This window comes from Polyodon spathula, chromosome 9, assembly GCF_017654505.1.
Source record: "Polyodon spathula isolate WHYD16114869_AA chromosome 9, ASM1765450v1, whole genome shotgun sequence".
Taxonomy (NCBI): Eukaryota; Metazoa; Chordata; class Actinopteri; order Acipenseriformes; family Polyodontidae; genus Polyodon; species Polyodon spathula.
The window spans coordinates 49,215,658-49,232,158 of record NC_054542.1 but is presented as its reverse complement, the minus strand read 5'-3'; the positions used below and the strand labels follow the sequence as shown (position 1 = coordinate 49,232,158).

Sequence of the window (16,501 nt, the reverse complement as noted above, 5' to 3'; positions counted from 1 at the left end):
TATTGAATGTACTGCATGTGCTGTGGCTCCCACCTTGCCACAAACCCTATTATTATTATTATTATTATTATTATTATTATTATAACACCGACACCAGAGGGTGGAGATTATTGTATAATTAATAAACATAATATTTCCTAGTATAATAAATAAATAATTAATTATATTATTAATAATTCGTCGGTGATAATAGGGACTAGAATCGTAGTATCTGATAATCTGATAAATTTTTTTTTTATATACTAAGGGTAATGTACTCTCATTCATAATTTTGAAGTCCGACTATAAACCTCAGGTTCTATTTGCGGTTGATTCTGTATCGCCAGACTATAACATTGCTTCTTTTATTGTAAAACAGCAATGGAAGGTCCACTAAATACATCTATAGGAATCAACGAGAACATACTACCGAGGTTCTGGTGTGTTGATGGCTGAAGTTTAATGCTGGCTCCAGAGATCAGCCTATTTTGCCTCCCTGGTGCATCAGCACACACAAACGCTGCAATGCTGGCTCCAGGGATAAACCACAGTGCGGCCTCCCTAACGCATCAGCATGACAACCGTCTGGACTGAGCTAAGTAGAGTACTTCTCTGGGGTCTTCAGGTGGGCACCTTCCATCCTTGATGTTTTGTTGACTGGCCCACAACACCTTAAGAGGGCTCAACAATAATTCTGGCTCCCCAGCATCAACCCCTTCCGTCCCTCACTCAGCTAAGCTCAGCTTATTTATCTTCCTTTGCATCGACATTGCTTTCTTTCTACTGTGCTTGAGGTCCCAACCATAATCTTTTCATCTCAACCAGAGCCAGTTGCTGCTCCTCTCTGCTGCTTCAGATAACTTCTTCACTATGATTCGCAACTCTTGACCACTGAATTCGATGTCTCCGAGAAACTGGGTTATGGAGTGTGTCACAAATCCTAGACAACCCACCTCCACTGGGTAAACCTGGACTCTCCATCCTCACTGTTCTGCTTCAACAGCTAGTTGAGTGTGCTGCAGTTTCTTACTTTCATACGCCTCATCCACAGCATCCTCACATGGCAATGTTACCAGATTAGCAAGGCGTGCTGATCCCGACCACAAGACAATATCAGGTCGAAGGTTAGTGATGGCAAGCTCTGGTTGGAAAATAAGTCGTCCAACATCTGCCAGCATTTCCCAGTTTCTGGCAGCTTCCAGTTGTCCTAGACGATTTTTGATTTTAATATATTTTCTTGGTAGTTGCTTCCCTGGATGGAGGAATGTTGTTCTTCATGTGTCATATAGTGCTGGAATTGGGGGCAACCTGTTGGTCATGCTACACTTGTCTTCCATTGCAAAGGCCAAACATCACAGCACCTGGTCATGATGCCAAGTAAACTGTCCTTGGCTAAGGCCTACCTGACGTCCTGTCAAAATGTGTATTATTATAGCTGGCAGTGAGCACAAAGGACACCACAGATCCTCTCCTACCCATAGGTTAAGTTTCTGTGGTGATGGGAGAACATCATATGTTGACCCGATAAGAAAACCGATCCTGCTCTGTTCCATTGTCCATAAATCTCACCAGCCAATCTTGTGTTGTTCCACTTTCTCCCATCTCTTCAATTCTTCCTGCACCTCATCCTCTCCTCCTGCTTTTGCATCTCGTTGACAACCAGCTTCCTCCATTGAGCTGGGGCTGCTTTGTGTCATGTAGGAGGACCAAGGCCTCTCCTCTCCCAAGGCCTCCTCTCCCATGATATCACTGATGCCTTTGCATCTTCCATAGATTCCTTTGCCACCTACTTTCTTCCAGTTTTCAAGACAGGTACTGCCTCCCTCACACATTCATTGTGTGACTCTACCAATGTAATTTCCAATCAAACCTTAGCACACTTAAACTCCTCAGTTAGATCTGAGACTGGCAGCTGCAGTATCTCTTATCTCTGTTAAGGCAGAGTGGAACTCCTAACCATTTCCTGACGTATGAATTGATTAACTCTTCCAGCTTCTCTACTGTTGTTAAGGAAACCTCATACACAAAAGTCTTGGCAGTAGACCAAACTGAAAGCACCAAATTTTAAGTTTTCCCAGTGCTGCTATCTATGCTCTTCAACCCTTGCACTGCTTTTTGTCTCACTTCTCCCACGTGAACTGTGTCCTTTAGGTCCCCATCATATCCTCTCCCAGTATTTTTCACAGCCTTCTTAGACTGTTGGTGTTGCGTCACCTTTAATGCAGAACCTCTTATCCACTACTTATACTACTAATTATAGAGATGCTCCTTGACTTAGTGGGCTTGAATTGCATTCATGCCCATGTAATGTTATTGATTAGTTTGCCCAATAACCGATTAGTGAGGCTACTGTTGTAGTCATAATTGTCATGTCATCCATGTATGCGCTAATTGGTGGCATTCCAGAAGCCAAGCATTCTCCTCCCACTACCCATTTTGACACCCTAACAATTACTTCCATTCCCATGGTAAAAGCCAGTGGATAAGTGGTGCATCCTGTCATTATTACTATTTCTAGACATTGCCATGTAGTGGTGAATTCTGAAGTTGAAAAACAAAATTGCAAACCTCTGAAGTAGGCTTTCATTAAGTTTGTTACTGTCCTGGGTACACTTAAAAAAATCAAATGCTGCAAAAAGTAATTTATGTGGTACTGAACCGCATGCATTAGCCAAATTCAGAAATGGCACATGGCGTTCATTCCTCTCCTATTCAGCTGTTTGAATTTGCTGTCAGATCACACTGATGTGCTCTAAGCATCCTGGGTAACTTGGAATACTGGCTTTCTGTACTGAGGTGTCAATTAAGCAGTTCTTCAATAGGTAAGCTGACAATATCTGAGCAGCAATGCTTGAGAAAATCTTGCCTTCCACGTTTAACAAGACGAAACTGACCGATACTCGTAGAAACTTTTTTTTTTCTTGGTACAACCTGATTTTCCCATGCTACTTTCATCAATTTCCATAGGGTTCATAGAACATCAGGGGCACTCTTGTACACTCTGTATGGAACTTCATTAGGCCCAGGAGATGATGACACCCTTGCCTTTTTCACAGCTCGCTATAACTTTCCACTTACATGCGCAGTACTCCAATTGGTTTTCTGGTGGATTAATCTGTGTGCGTTTCCTCGAGCTATCTTTACAGCTCAGACTTAGTTGCTTTTAGTGTGCCATAACTGGTGAATAACTTATTTGCAAATTATAACTTTTTGCATGCTCCTTCTTTTTGCAGCTTCTCTATAGTTGCTCAACTCTGCGTAATGTTGCAAGCTTATCTTTTATGACCCTTTGCAATAGATTGTGTGCCTCCTTCTGACTTTGTTCTGCTCCTCCATTGCTTCCTCAGCTGCCTCCTTTCTCTAACTAAGCGCTCAATATCCTGCTGTCGCCTAGAATTTATAGGAATAGTTTGTACTTTTTTCTTTCTTTTTTCAGCTCCGACCTCTTGCTTCCATATGCTTAGATGGTATCCCCAAATTTATCTAGCTTTTTTTTTTACTGTTCCACCTAACCTTTCCAACGCAAAACAGAAATCCATGTTTACTGAGTCCCACACTGTTTTCTTAGAAGCTGTTGGCCATTTAACTATACGTTTGTGCCCATTGAGGTCCTTTTCTCTCTTACGCTGGTTCATATGACCATGTTCAAAAGGATCATCAGGTTCACCACAGGGGTGCTGATATCCTGCATACTGTGGTTTGCTTATTGTTGCTGGATTTCATTTGACTGACTTGACTGACTTTGTAAAAAGTACTGATCAATGCCAGGCCTCAATACACCCTCAATCATTTAATTATCTCTTGATGAATCTTCAAACATTGATCCAGCCACAGACACAAACCTGGAGTTCCTTTGCTATCCACAAATTTTGTGCTAGTCCTTTGTAAAGTACTCTTCATTCTCATATCCGTTTATTTTCCTAAATCGTTAACCATGTTGCTAAACCTAGCCTCTTGCAGACCTTCTGGGGTGCATTTGTGTATAATTTAATGTTGATTTTATACAAATATATGTGTTTTCCATTTCAGTAGCTCCTGTTTGTCAAATCTGCTACAACTGCTTTTGTGAACACCATACAGATAAATGAGGTCTGAGATTTGGAGAAACTACTGTTTTCTATTCCACAAATGAAACATATGTTAGTAAAGTATCTGAGCAAGAAAGAAAAGGAACACTTTCAATCTGAGACTAATAAATACTTACTGTATTCAGTCTGGTTTTCAATATGAGAATAATAAATACTTATTGTGTTCAGTCTGGTTTTTAAATGTGAATATCCTAGTGTCTAGAATTCAAGAAGATGGCTGTGTACAGACTTCAACATGGAGTGATATTGTCATAGCTCCGGTTAGAAAATGGCACTGGCAAAATCCCATTTCCCATTTTTTTTTAATCCAATAAATAAATATATCATATTATATATTATTACCATATAATATATTATATATCGTATATATATTATATATATACCATATCTACCCAAATATCTTCTTCATTTTTAATTTAATGGATGTCTAACTGCAATTTCTTTGAGTTTAAGACCATTTAATTATAAGTAAAGATTGCTTACCAAAAATGGTATGCATTTAAAGCAAGCTCAATTTAGTTGAGCATAACCTTTTCAACGATCCTTTGTCAGGAAAGCATTAGTGAAAGTGTGTCGGTCTCTGAGCTGTGGCAGCCTATTTAAAAGATCACAGGATCACAGTGCTGCCTCTCCATGCCCGCACTCAATCTGAGCCAGTACATGTGATTGAAAGAACATCAATCATTTCCAGCAAAGGAGTTTGTTTACAAAATGTAAACGGTCAAAAAATGCTTCAAAATGTGAAGGTTTTTGCTGCATTGCAGACTTATTGGATGGAGGTGTATTGCTATTGACTTCTGTCCATTTCAATCTTTGAATGTTTAGTGTTACAGGAGTGTTTTCTGTGTGTGTTTGTGCTCCATATCCATCAGCCTTGAAACCAAGACACTGCAGTTTACTCTTACACGTATTACATCTGTCTATCTTTGGAACTCTGTTTATTACATGTCACCTGCATTTTCACCTTGTAGCATCAGGTGATATTGCAAATCTTGTGAAGGGTAATTTCGTAGGTGCTATCTGACATCAATATTCCCTGAAAATACACTATGAGATAAGAAGTACCAATTTAGGATAAAGACAATTTGTATCTACAATGACATAGTAGTGCAATTCTAACCTAATACTAACCTTAAAATCAGATTACAAAATTGATATTCAGTCCCTCATCGTGACAACTGAAATATACTGTCTATATATGATATGCTATTCAGAGTTTAGATACAGTACTCTGAGAGCATTGAGTACCGGATGAATCAATAATATGCAATACTACTTATGTAACTGACAAGCTAGGCCGCCACCGAAGGACCATACATTTTATTGAACAGCAGCGATAAATTATCATTAAAAACAGTTGATTAGCTATCCTATTTTTGTAATTTAATATATGTGTATATGCTGTAGCTGTGTAAATTACTGTCATCAGACAAGTGAGTAAGAACAGTGCACCAGATTAAGGCTAATAATATAAAGCTCTAATGCTTGCCATACCCAGTGAAACTTAGCAGCTTATGCATGTACTTGTATTGAGACAGTGAACACTTGTATCCATCCAGCTACAGAAACAATGGGCCATTACAAAACGATGGAAACATTTAAATAACTCCAGTGTTCCATCTGGTGGTGACTCAATATAATTACCAATAACCACCAATGTGTTCTATTCAAAATCACAACATTTCCTCTCATTTTAAACTGCAATGATGCACATGGTTTCACCTCACCAAGTCTCATATTCACAAAGCATTCACCACTGGGATAGGTTTGTACTGATGTACTGTTAAACAAAAACAAACTGTTAATGTTCCAAAACTAACACTGTTTTAACAGACATTGCTTTTGTACAGAACCATTTCTGTGTGGAAACAGGTAAATCTGCTGAAATAATACAAGTTAAATACTAAGTTGAAAGGGTTTCATCACATTTACTTTGACAAAACCATGTAAATGTTGGATACCCCAAAAGCTTTTACCTGGGTTGCTGTAGAGTCCCTTTCCACTAAGACACATTTTTGATGGATTTGCTAGATGATCAACATATCCCTGTACTAAGAAGCTGTCAGGTTATCATTATTTTCCAACAATTCTCCTACCCTGATTGACAGAGCATGACCATATCCTATCCATCCGCTCCAGCTCATTTACAACTCTGCTGCCCGCCTCATCTTTTCCCTTCCTCATTTCTCCCATGCTACACTGCTGCTCCGCTCCCTCCGCTGGCTCCTTATCTTGTACTTGCCTATCGCTGCCTTGACCTTTCTGCTCCCTCCTATCTCAAGACTATCATTTCTCCCTACACCCCCTCTCACCCCCTCCGCTCCTCTACCACCTGAGAATTGGCTGCACCCCACGCTCATTCTCCACTGCTGTATCTTGTACTCTGATACAAGTTTTCTGTAATTGCTCTTGTTTGAAGCCGTTCTTATCCATGTTGTGTACTTACTACGTGCTCTCTTTATTTTTCCCTTATTTGAATTTCATCTTATTTTCTAACTGACTTTACTGTACTTTTAAACTTTAAAAATAATAATAATAATAATAATAATAATAATAATAATTATTATTATTATTATTATTATTATTATTATTATTATTATATTATATAATAATAATAATAATAATAATAATAATAATAATAATAATAATAATAATAATAATAATAATTGAGTCACAAAAGGGAACCCTGTACAGAGACTTGAGCTGGTATCAGCTTCTACACCTCTCAACAGATTATTTTTAGTAAAGTAGTATCCAGTGTCACTGAACTGCATGCTGCTCTCTTCCTAGAGCCTGGATGGCCGGATACAGGTGCGAGGACGGATTGGCACGTCAGCGTTGACCATCACGGGAGTTGAGCTGTCCGACTCAGGCTGGTTCAACTGCGAGGCAGCGAGCAGGATCGGCGGGCACCAGAAGGGCATGTACCTGGAGATTGAATGTAGGTACATCCTTCTGTGTGCTGCAAAGGCTCTATTCAGATCTGCAGTTGGAAGCTACCCAAGCTTTATCAGAAGCTGCTCATGCAATGTGGCATCAGGTTTGCCATAAGAAGTTGCCAGATAGATTGCTTGCATGATTAAAATGACTTATGAGTTAAGTTTGCAGCAAGGTTTCTGCATGTATACTGCAACATTTGCATCAGGCTGATTTCTTTCCATCTGGGGGGGCAGAAGGTAAAGGAGACAGTTGCTCTGAAGGCATTTGAAGCCAAGACTTCCTGGCACAAAACAAAAAAAAACCTCTCCTGACAATACATGACATCTCACTAGTCATATGCATGTTTATAACTGGCTTCAAAGTCAAAACATAGGTTAGTGTGCTGCATGTACTGTATAGTGCAAATAAAGCTACAAGTAAATGATGGCACATCCAATAGGTTTGCCAGATAATTCAAAAGTGGTATATTCATAATTGTATCTACAGGAGCAGTTAACCAGTATGAGATAACCTGGCATGCCGTCAGCTAATGCAGTTTTAAGTTGTGTTAATGTTCTGGAATCCACTTGCAATGGAATGCCATGTTTACTCTACAATGCATTGACTTTATGAATGCATAAAAAGCTCTTGCTGTGAACTGCAAGGGTTTGTAGAATTGATCATGACTGCTCTAATGAAACTCATTTGTTTAGTTATGCAGCTATGTTTCAAACCAGAAGCCTGCAAATGTGACAAAGAACCAGGCATCAATCTTTTAAATGCAATCCTGCAAGCAACCATTAAAAAAGACATAAATGCAATAAAGACCCTGTCTCCAGATCAAATGTAACAACCTAATTATTACCAACATCAACTTATCACTGTATAATGAAATCCCGCCTGCCTTGTAATGACCCGTATGAATGCTGTTCTGAGCTGGGAATGATTTCAATCAGCCTATTTCAGTTTGACAACTCATCAGTTCCTTTTTGATAGTTTTTGCAAGGAGTTTGGTATTTAAGAAGATTTCTGGAATTGCATGTCATTAGAGATTTATGGTAACTCACTATATGGATAGAAATATTGCATTTAATAGTGAGCTAGCCTTTAAAGTGGCCTGTGGAGGTTTTCACATGTAGGTAAAATACTGTTTAGATTCTGAACAATGGATTCCTGTCTGTGTCTCTGCCAAGCTGAGACATGCTGTACAGCACTTGATTTAGAAATCCACCTCCTGCACAAAGAAAAGAAAAGAAAACAGAATTAAGATGACAAAAAACACACACACAAAGAGTCCTTGTTTTAAAGATTTTGGTCCCTAAATGCTATCGGGAATATTTCATATTTTACAAAAATACATTCAAAGAGAAGTTTGTATCTGTCCATGAGTGGCTTATCTAGTTAAAGCAGAGCCACATGTTGTGCAGGCTGAGTCATACTGTCAGGGGAGTGTAGTTTCACATCTTGGCAGTATGAACTCACCGTTCTTCGCTGAGGATTCCAGAGAGAGCATTGTGTTGACTCCCCCCCCCCCTTCCAGCAGAAGTGGCAGGGGCTGTTTCTCATCATTGCACAAGAGCACGCTCTAATGGCCAGGCTCCTGGTGAGCTCAAGCAGTTCCAGAGTGTAAAAGAGGGAATTGGCTTGGTTGTGGGATCAGAGAACAATCACTGAACCCTCAGTTTTCCTGAGCTGTGTGGGGAATTTCTGCAGTCAGGGAACATAATTAGACATTTTAAATTAGGGAGAAAATCAGGGGTTGAACAATTGAAAAATTAAGCTTTATTTGTTTTCCCTCATATCTTTATTTAATTTTTTTTCAGATGCACCAAAGTTTCAGTCCAATCAAACAATATATTATTCTTGGGAGGGGAACCCTATCAATGTCAGCTGTGATGTCATCGCCAACCCCTTGGCCTTCATTGAGTGGAGACGGAACAAGCAGGTCCTGAGGACTGAGAGCTTGGGCAATATCAGGATATACAGCACAGAGGGTCGAGCCCTCCTAGAGGTCAGCTGCACTCCATGAGTTAACTGAGCACATGAACAATATGGTGGGGACAACCACTGCTCTCCACAAGTTAAACTGTGCACATTAACTATATAGTGCGGATAACCTTTGTTTTTTGAGACACTGCCAAATTTACATGACAAATTAGGAAAAATACTTTTATTTAAAATGCTGTATATCCCCTTTGGTCACACATTTTCTTGGAATTTTAAAACAGTTTGTGAACTTTATGGCGTTTAAAACAGTGCGTTGCGATAACTTAAAAAAAAATAAAAAATAAAAAAAATAAACCCATATACAGTGCTCCCCCTTTATAACGCTGTAGTCAGGAGCCACAGTTAATTGAGAGTGCTGTTTTTCTTCTGCCTTATAATGAGCATACTTGTGTTAGGGTTATGGCATTATGGTGCAAATGGGAGCCATGACCGTACCCCCTCATAACCTGTTCTGCAGTAGAATGGGCTGTCTTATAAATGGGGAGCACTGTATGTATTTTAAAATAGATACATAGATAGAAAGTTTAACATGATACAATTATACACGCAGTGACTGAAGACAATATACTTGTAAGAGCAGTTTTTCAGATTAATAGTTGTGGTGTGTGTGTGTAATTGTTACACTAAGTCCTGTGATCTACAGGTCGGTAGACTCTCTCCTAAATATCTGAGCTTGGTAATAACAGGTGATTCAAGTAATTATTACAGTTAATGTTTAGACAGGGCACCATGTTGTAGAAACAGTCAGGAGAGCTAATCCATAGACACACAGAATAGAAAAAGCTCAAACATAAAATATCTTATTCCTCACATGGCTCCAAAAATTATACTTTGGATCTTTTTTTTTTTAATTCCTCTATGCTTTATTGCACTGCATTTTACTTCTATTACATTAATTTTCCATTAGAACATTAATAAGAAACTTTCTGTAAGCTACAATATCTCAATCAATAAATCTTCAATATGTATATAGCGCCTTTCACGAACATCGCCCCAAAGTGCTTCGCATAGATAAAACATTGATAAATATTAAAAGGTAGCAACACGCAATACAAGTGAACAATAAAATACAAAGAATAAAACTATATATATAACTATATACAGTATATATAGTCACTCTACATAACATTATATCATTTTAAGATGTAAAAACAGCAAGAATTTGTGATTGCAATACAGATCTAGGTAGTTCATTCCATAGTTTAGCGGCTTTATAGTTGAGTGCTCTTGGGAATTGTAAGTAACCAGCCATCCTGTGATGAGAGTGAGCGTCTAGAGCATATGGAGTTAAAAGATCAATAGGCCATCTTCCTTTTCAGCTGTGTGAATATAAGTGAAAGGCTGCAATGAAGATCTTGAGAGCGATGTGTATATAGCGGTGTCCTTTTCCATTTTCTACCTGCAGATCACTCCAATGTCCGATAAGGATTTTGGCCACTACGACTGCACAGCTGGAAACACCATAGGGAGGAGATCCCAGGAGTATATTCTGGCACAGGCTGGTGAGTGTCTTTCATTAAAGCTATAGTATAGTAACACACAGCCAATTCAAACATTTCCAAGTGCTTTTAGAAACATGTGTGGGAACTTATGTATTGAACATGGCGCCGAGCAGGTGGGGGCTTTTTACCCAAAGAAAAAGATTCTACAAGTATCGGTCAGTTTTGTCCTATTTCCCTGTTAAACGTCGAAGGCAAGATTTTCTACAGCATTGTTGCTCAGAGATTGTCAGTTTACCTATTTAAGAACTACTTCATTGACACTTAAGTGCAGAAAGCTGGTATTAGAGGTTTCCCAGAATGAACGGAGCACATCAGTGTGATCTGGCAGCAAATTCAAACAGCTAAAAAGGAGAAAAAGGAGCTCCATGTGACATTCCTGGATTTAGCCAATGCATATGGTTCAGTATCACATAAGCTTCTGAGGAGCATTTGATTTTTTCAGTGTACCAAGGACCATAACAAACTTAAAAGCCACAAAAGTGAAAACCTACCTTGGAGATTTGAAATTTTGTTTTTCAACTTCAGAATTCACCACTACATGGTGTAAAGACAGTTTCCCAGGCCAAGCAGGGAGAGTGTGGAACAATGCAAGATCAGCTGGCGAGATCTAAGGACAATGGAACAGAGCAGGATCAGTTTCATCATAGGGTCAACATATGATGTTCTCCCATCACCACAGAACCTTAATCTATGGGTAGAAGAGTATCTGTGGTGTCCTTTGTGTTTGTTGCCAGCTACATTGACACATTTTGGCAAGATGTAAAGTGGGTCTTAGCCAAGGTTTACTTGGAGTTATGACCAGGTTCTGTGATGTTTGGCCTTAGCATTGGAAGACAAGCGCAGCATGACCGACAGGTTGCCACCAATATATGACATACGAAGAACAGCATTCCTCTGTCCAGGGGAGCAACCACCAAGAAAAGGTATTAAAACCAAAACCCATCTAGGACAACTCGAAGCTGCTAGAGCCTGGAAAATGCTGGCAGATGTTGAAAATGAAAGGAAGAAACTTCGGTACTCTCAACCAGCTGATGAAGCGGAACAGTGAGGATGGAAAGTCCAGGTTTACCCAATGAAGTTGGGTTGTCAAGGATTTGTGGCACGCTACACAACCAGGTTTCTCAGAAACAATGGATTCAGTGGTCAAGAGTTATGATGCATAGTGAATAACTTATCTGAAGCAGCAGAGAGGAGCAGCACAGTAGAAATTAAGAAACCTTGATGTTAAAGAAGGTAAGTAAGCTGTGCTTAGCTGAGTGGAGAACAGAGGGGGTTGATGCTGGGATGATGCTCGAGCCCTCTTAAGATGTTGTGAGTTAGTGGACAAAACACCAAAGATGAAATGTGCCCACTTGAAGACCCCAGAGAAGTACCCTACTCAGCTCAGTCCAGACGCTTGTCATGCTTATGCGCTAGGGAGGCCGCACTATGGTTGATCATTGGAGCCAGCATTAAACTTCAGCCATCAACACCAGGCAGAAGGATATCTACATCATCAGATGGAAGGAAACGCAGATGGATCACATTAGTTTGCAGTAAAATAAGCTATGTCTTAGTTGGTGCTTACCTTGGCGAGAGCTGAGTCCAATTATCAGCATGAAGTTTTAACACCTACTCTCATATAATGGAAATCATTTCACGCTGGTGCCTCTGCACGCATTGAGGCCCTGGTCTCAATTTTATAGTAATGTTTGAGAATCATAGAGATGATTTTTGTCTGACCTTGAGGCAGTTGCTAAAGATAAGTGACACAGCTCCAGATATGACTCATGAATCCAAGAGTTTAGAAAGTAATTACTGAAAAGCCCAAAGAAGCAGAGAGTTAGCTAGCTGGAACCAGAGTTTGTGAACAAAAAACAAATCTTTAACTCGTCTCTATACAAAGACAAAAACCTTTTCTACTCCCATTGTGATCCTCAGGTGCTACGTGGTTCACTAATTGCACCCAGCATTACAAGAACAGCCCAGCTAATTGCCTACTCCTGGATTCTTCATGGTCATGACCCATTGATTTGAAATGTAGTCTATTCCAGTAGCAGCGTGCACCCTTCACCTGCAGCTCTTCATCTGGCTTACAGAGCAGAGTCGCTCCCCTCTGCTGGTTATTGATCTGCAATACACTCACATAAAAGCATTTCATATCACTCAACAGAGTTTGAAAACCAAAAAGCAGCAATCCGATTGTGTTATGCACATAAAAATAATACAGTACCCATGCCCTGTATTGAGATGGTAATAATGTTCTGTGTTTCTGATCTGAAATGTCACAGTTAAAAAAAAAATACTGTGAAATTAGAATTAATGTTACCACTGAGTGTAAATGTTTCAGATTGCATGGTCAGTGTGAACATGGGATTTACATCTGCTTAAACTTGAAGACTAAAATATTTTAGGCTAGCTGGGAGCCATGTCCCAGAATCTCAGCGTGATCAAAGTTAGACTGCATTGCAGTATGAGGAAGAGTCCATTGGTTTCCATTCATATTTTAAGCTATTTATATAGAATAGATATCCTGAAGCAGTGGGCATTTTATGGAATCTGCATTCTCATCTATTCATTGATGTCAGAAAGTTGAAAGCAATGCCTTCCTTTCTGGGAACACGCCTAAGGGGATTTTTTTGACAGAAATATTCAGGCATATCATACAATCTAATGTGAGCAGAACATGTGCCTGAGGCCCTAACTCATAACAATGCCACCTCTCCAGCTTTGGAAGACAAACAATATCTAGGGTCTCCATATACTCCTGTGCTCCGTTTTGTTAAAAAGTAACTAAACAGACTAATTGACTATTTTTGACTTGGATCGTGTGCTCATATTGTTATGTTATATAAGATGGACATAGATGGAACCCAAGGCATATGCAAATCCATTTGGGTCGAGATAGCATTAGAGACACATGCAAGGAAGGGGGCACCATAATCATGGGGGAATTCAACTTCCCATGTGTCAACTGGAACAACCCCACAGATTGTGGAGCGATGGCTTGAAATGGTGGAAGTGGTAAACGATTTCTTATTAACAGTATTTGTAAATGCCCCTATCAGGGAGAGAGCTTGCCTCTACCTATACAAATACTAATTGAGGGTAGAGAACTGGAACTGACTCCCCAAGAAAAAATACCTTGGGGTTATAAACCTTAGGTTTTGTTGCAAACAGTACTTCTCTAGAAACTGGATTTTCAAGATCTTTAGTTTACAACAAGAGTGACTTAGCAACAGACACTTAAATAACCGTCACTCCACGGTAAAGCAGGTAGCATATTATTTTAAAAATGTTTTCTACCTTGCATATAATAAGATGTTATGTTGCACTTTGTAATCCAGAACATCCAGAATCCAGAATCCAGGACCGCGGGCCAAATACGGCCCACAAGGACATTTGGTGCAGCCCCCCAAAGCCCACCCTCAACCTCCCCCCCCCCTCCTTCTGACCATTTTCTTTATTTTTACATTTTCTGAAAATTTTTGTAAAAAAATTGCACATGTAATTTGGGGGAAATTAATAATAGACAGCAATCAAAGTTCATAAAAATTCCCTAACATACATTTTTTACATGTTTTGGATCAAATCTACGTTGTAATAATAATAATAATAATAATAATAATAATAATAATAATAATAATAATAATAATAATAATTAATGCTGCACTTTAAATATAAATGTGTGATTATTTCGTTGTATTCAGAAAGAAAAAAAATAAATAAATACATCAAGGTAAAATACAGTAACGTCTGTGTTTTATTTCTGCACATTTACTATGGAAACAGCTCTAAATGTCCACACAATGGGACAATTTACATCATTTGTTTAATTTAAATTTTGCACATCTTCACTTACATATACATTCAGCTCTTAGTGAAGTGGTTAGTTGTACAAGTCAAGATACATTCTGCCTCACTACTGAAGAATAACCCACAAAAGAGTTTAATTGGTATAGTTTGAAGAGTTCCTATTTCCGTATTGTCTTCTTTAGTTGTTGTGACCAGGGCAATGTAAGATGTGACAGCATGATATTGGTGTTCAAACCTAGGCCTGTTGTGGCACCAAGACACATGATAAAATACAAATGCATTTCAAAGCTGCCGGTGTTGCAGTGGTAGTAATATACATTCCTAATTTAAATACAAAAATGTATAGGAAATAAAAAAGGTATGGTTTGGGACATATTTCGGTTTCATGATTGCTACATTTTTTTTGTGCGGCCACCCCATCCCATGCAACCTCTCGAAATTGGCCCTACATCACCAAAACTTTGGGAACCCCTGCCTTAGAACCTAAACACAGGGGTGCAGATTGTTTTTTTTACATGTGAGTTTTTAATGTTGTCATGACAGATAAATGCATTAGAACCTAAACACAGGGGTGCAGATTGGTCTTTTTATATGTGAGTTTCTAATGTTGTCATGACAGATACATGCATTAGAACCTAAACACAGGGGTGCAAATTGGTCTTTCTAGAGCTGTCTTTACAGGTGAGTTTATGATGGTAATGCCGCATTCTAAATGTCATACATTCAATTAGGTTTATAATACATCTATGTTTTTGCATATATTAGACAGAAAATCAGAAGGCACAACCTAAAAATCTCTCTTTAAGATCCTATGACACTAATGAAATAATATTTCACACATTTCAAAATATGAATACATATTGCATAATTTGTATTTAAAATAACATACAATGCATTTTAAGACCACTATAAAAATGTATAAAAAATGTATAATTAAAATATATATATATATATATATATATATATATATATATATATATATATATATATATATATATATATATATATATATATATATATATACCATACATAAGGATACATTTGGATTAGAAACTCAAGCAAATACAAGGAATAGCAAAACATCTGCTATCCACTAAAAAATCTGCTAAACATTATCTTAACATTAAATCATATTTCAGTATTTTCTCCAGCTTATTATGCTATTAATACCCTTATTACATTATGTCAAACAAGCAAAACATTTCCAAAAGTACTGGGGGAGATATAAGCTTATGTTTTATTTAATTGCTCAGTGTGCATTCATGTGCTCAGTATGCTATAAATAAATTATGAAGGGGTTTATTTGGCAAACAGTTATGATGATTTTATACTTTTTCAGAATGAGAGACACAGAGGACACAGCTGAATATTGAGTAAAGACAGAAAGAGAATAAAAGGTTACCAAACCACATTGTTGTTGCTGAATCGCTGGGGTCCTCTATAGCCAATTAGACAGAGTTCGGGGGCCGGTACTAATTGGAAACTCTCTATGTTTATGAAAAAAAAAAACGCTGGAACAATGAATACCCTGGGAGAAACTGTACAGTTCCTGGGCTTGATACAAAATCCAAGTCAGTCATGTGGAAGCATAAATTATTTATTTTTAAACTGTAATAAATTAATATTGCCATGTCAGTAAACATATATAGTAGAAGTTGTATATAAAAGATGTTTTGTGGCAATACATCCTGATAGCAGAGCAACAATGCATGCAAATAAAGGTGCATGTTGAGAATGGCAGACTGCTAAACTCTAACGGTTTCACACCGTAAAGTATCCTAAATACAATAACACAGTGCATTGTGTTAGCAAAAGACTGAAAAAAATGCCTGCATGTATCAGATACTCCATAATCCTCTGCTATGTCAGGTAGAAATCGCATTACTGGAATCTCAAATGTAACCATCAATGTATCCATCTGCTATCCAGTTATGACAGTTGTGATTAAAAGATATTTATATGTGGATCGATCCATCTCAGTTGCATATTTATGTACTGTATTCTCACTAACTGAAATAAAACATTCTCACTCAGGTAAATGCATCTGAATTCAACCTGCTTCTCTGTACATACATGCTTCATGCATAGTGCAAAATGAGTGGGTGGAATTGTAAAGAGAAAGGAGTGGACAAAACAACGATAACAGGCATTTTTATTCATTGAAGATGTGATAATTAAATCTAACAGAGGCATCAGATATTCCACACCTTT

The 16,501-nt window shown here is 38.3% G+C and overlaps 1 protein-coding gene across 3 annotated transcripts in view; it reads left to right on the top strand.

Moving 5' to 3' along the window:
- The window catches only part of LOC121320984 (neural cell adhesion molecule 2-like), a 289,130-nt gene that overhangs the window by 230,584 nt on the left and 42,045 nt on the right, over positions 1 to 16,501 (top strand). For all 3 annotated transcript variants that reach the window (XM_041259855.1, XM_041259854.1, XM_041259856.1), the window contains exons 9-11: positions 6,858 to 7,008; positions 8,810 to 8,997; positions 10,399 to 10,495. In XM_041259855.1, coding sequence (XP_041115789.1) covers positions 6,858 to 7,008; positions 8,810 to 8,997; positions 10,399 to 10,495 — 436 coding nt within the window. The remainder of the gene's footprint in view (positions 1 to 6,857; positions 7,009 to 8,809; positions 8,998 to 10,398; positions 10,496 to 16,501) is intronic.